We start from the raw sequence: 1,032 nt of genomic DNA on the forward strand, positions 1-1,032 counted from the left end.
CCCAGGCTGAAGTGCAGTGCTATGATCTCGGCTCACTGCAACCTCCGCCTTGCAGGTTCAAGCAATTATTCTCCTGCCTCAACCTCCCGAGTAGCTAGGATTACAGGAGTGTGCCACTACACCCGACTAATTTTTGTATGTTTCTTGGAGACAGGGTTTCACCACGTTCGTCACGCTGGTCTCAAACTCCAGACCTCAAGTGATCCGCCCAGCTTGACCTTCCAAAGTGCTGGGATTACAGACATGAGCCACCGCGCCTGGCCGGACCCTGGACAATCTTACTGTCTTTTAAATTCTAGGAAGATGACCTTTGGTGCCTCTCTCTCACACTGAGCCTAGACAACCTCATGACCTTACATCATTGGGGTACAGATGTTTTATGTCCTCTTACCCCCACTCTGATTATCTTACCCCTACTCTCTGCCTGAACCACCTCACAGCCCTGTGAACCCAGGTAACCTTGGGCTCCATCCTTGAGCCTGGTCAGTCTGCTCCCCTCCCTGCTGCCCCCCATCCTGAGCTCCAAGCCATCCCTGCTCACCCCTGTCCCCAGGAAGGACTTGAAAGAGCTGATAATCACGGGCCCAGGGCTGGGGTACATTGTGCTTCTGCAAGGCTCGCTGGACCACGCTGGGGGCTTTGTCCTGACTGGTCAGCTGGAAGAGAGGGGCGGGAGGTGAGGCGAGGGCCCCGGCCCCAAGGGCAGGGCAGCCCCTAGCAGACCCCCAGCCCAGCCCCTCACCAAGATGCTTCGATACAGGTTCCCGTGGTCATTGTCGATGCTGATGCGGATGACGCGGGCCTCCGAGCTCTGCTGCGCCGGGAGGGGGATTCGAGGGCTGCCCAGAGGCAAAGGGCCGGGTCTGGGCAGGTCTGGGCTCAGGGGCAGCTGCAGGCAGTAAGGGATGGAGGCTACAACTTGGCTCATCTGCAGATGCCGAGGGCTAGGAAAGCATGAACTTCTCAGCCACCACTGGTGTATTCAATAACCCCACATTGAAAATCTCAAGAAAACATTGGCTGGGTGCAGTG

The 1,032-nt window shown here is 57.1% G+C and overlaps 1 protein-coding gene across 1 annotated transcript in view; it reads right to left on the minus strand.

Moving 5' to 3' along the window:
• Positions 1-1,032, minus strand: part of RGL3 (ral guanine nucleotide dissociation stimulator-like 3) — a 32,588-nt gene that overhangs the window by 3,048 nt on the left and 28,508 nt on the right. The window contains exons 14-15 of the mRNA XM_011971374.1: positions 743-889; positions 542-656 (exon numbers count right to left, since the gene is read on the minus strand). Coding sequence (XP_011826764.1) covers positions 542-656; positions 743-889 — 262 coding nt within the window. The remainder of the gene's footprint in view (positions 1-541; positions 657-742; positions 890-1,032) is intronic.

Source organism: Mandrillus leucophaeus, unplaced genomic scaffold (genome assembly GCF_000951045.1).
Source record: "Mandrillus leucophaeus isolate KB7577 unplaced genomic scaffold, Mleu.le_1.0 Scaffold1217, whole genome shotgun sequence".
In the NCBI taxonomy this organism is placed as follows: domain Eukaryota; kingdom Metazoa; phylum Chordata; class Mammalia; order Primates; family Cercopithecidae; genus Mandrillus; species Mandrillus leucophaeus.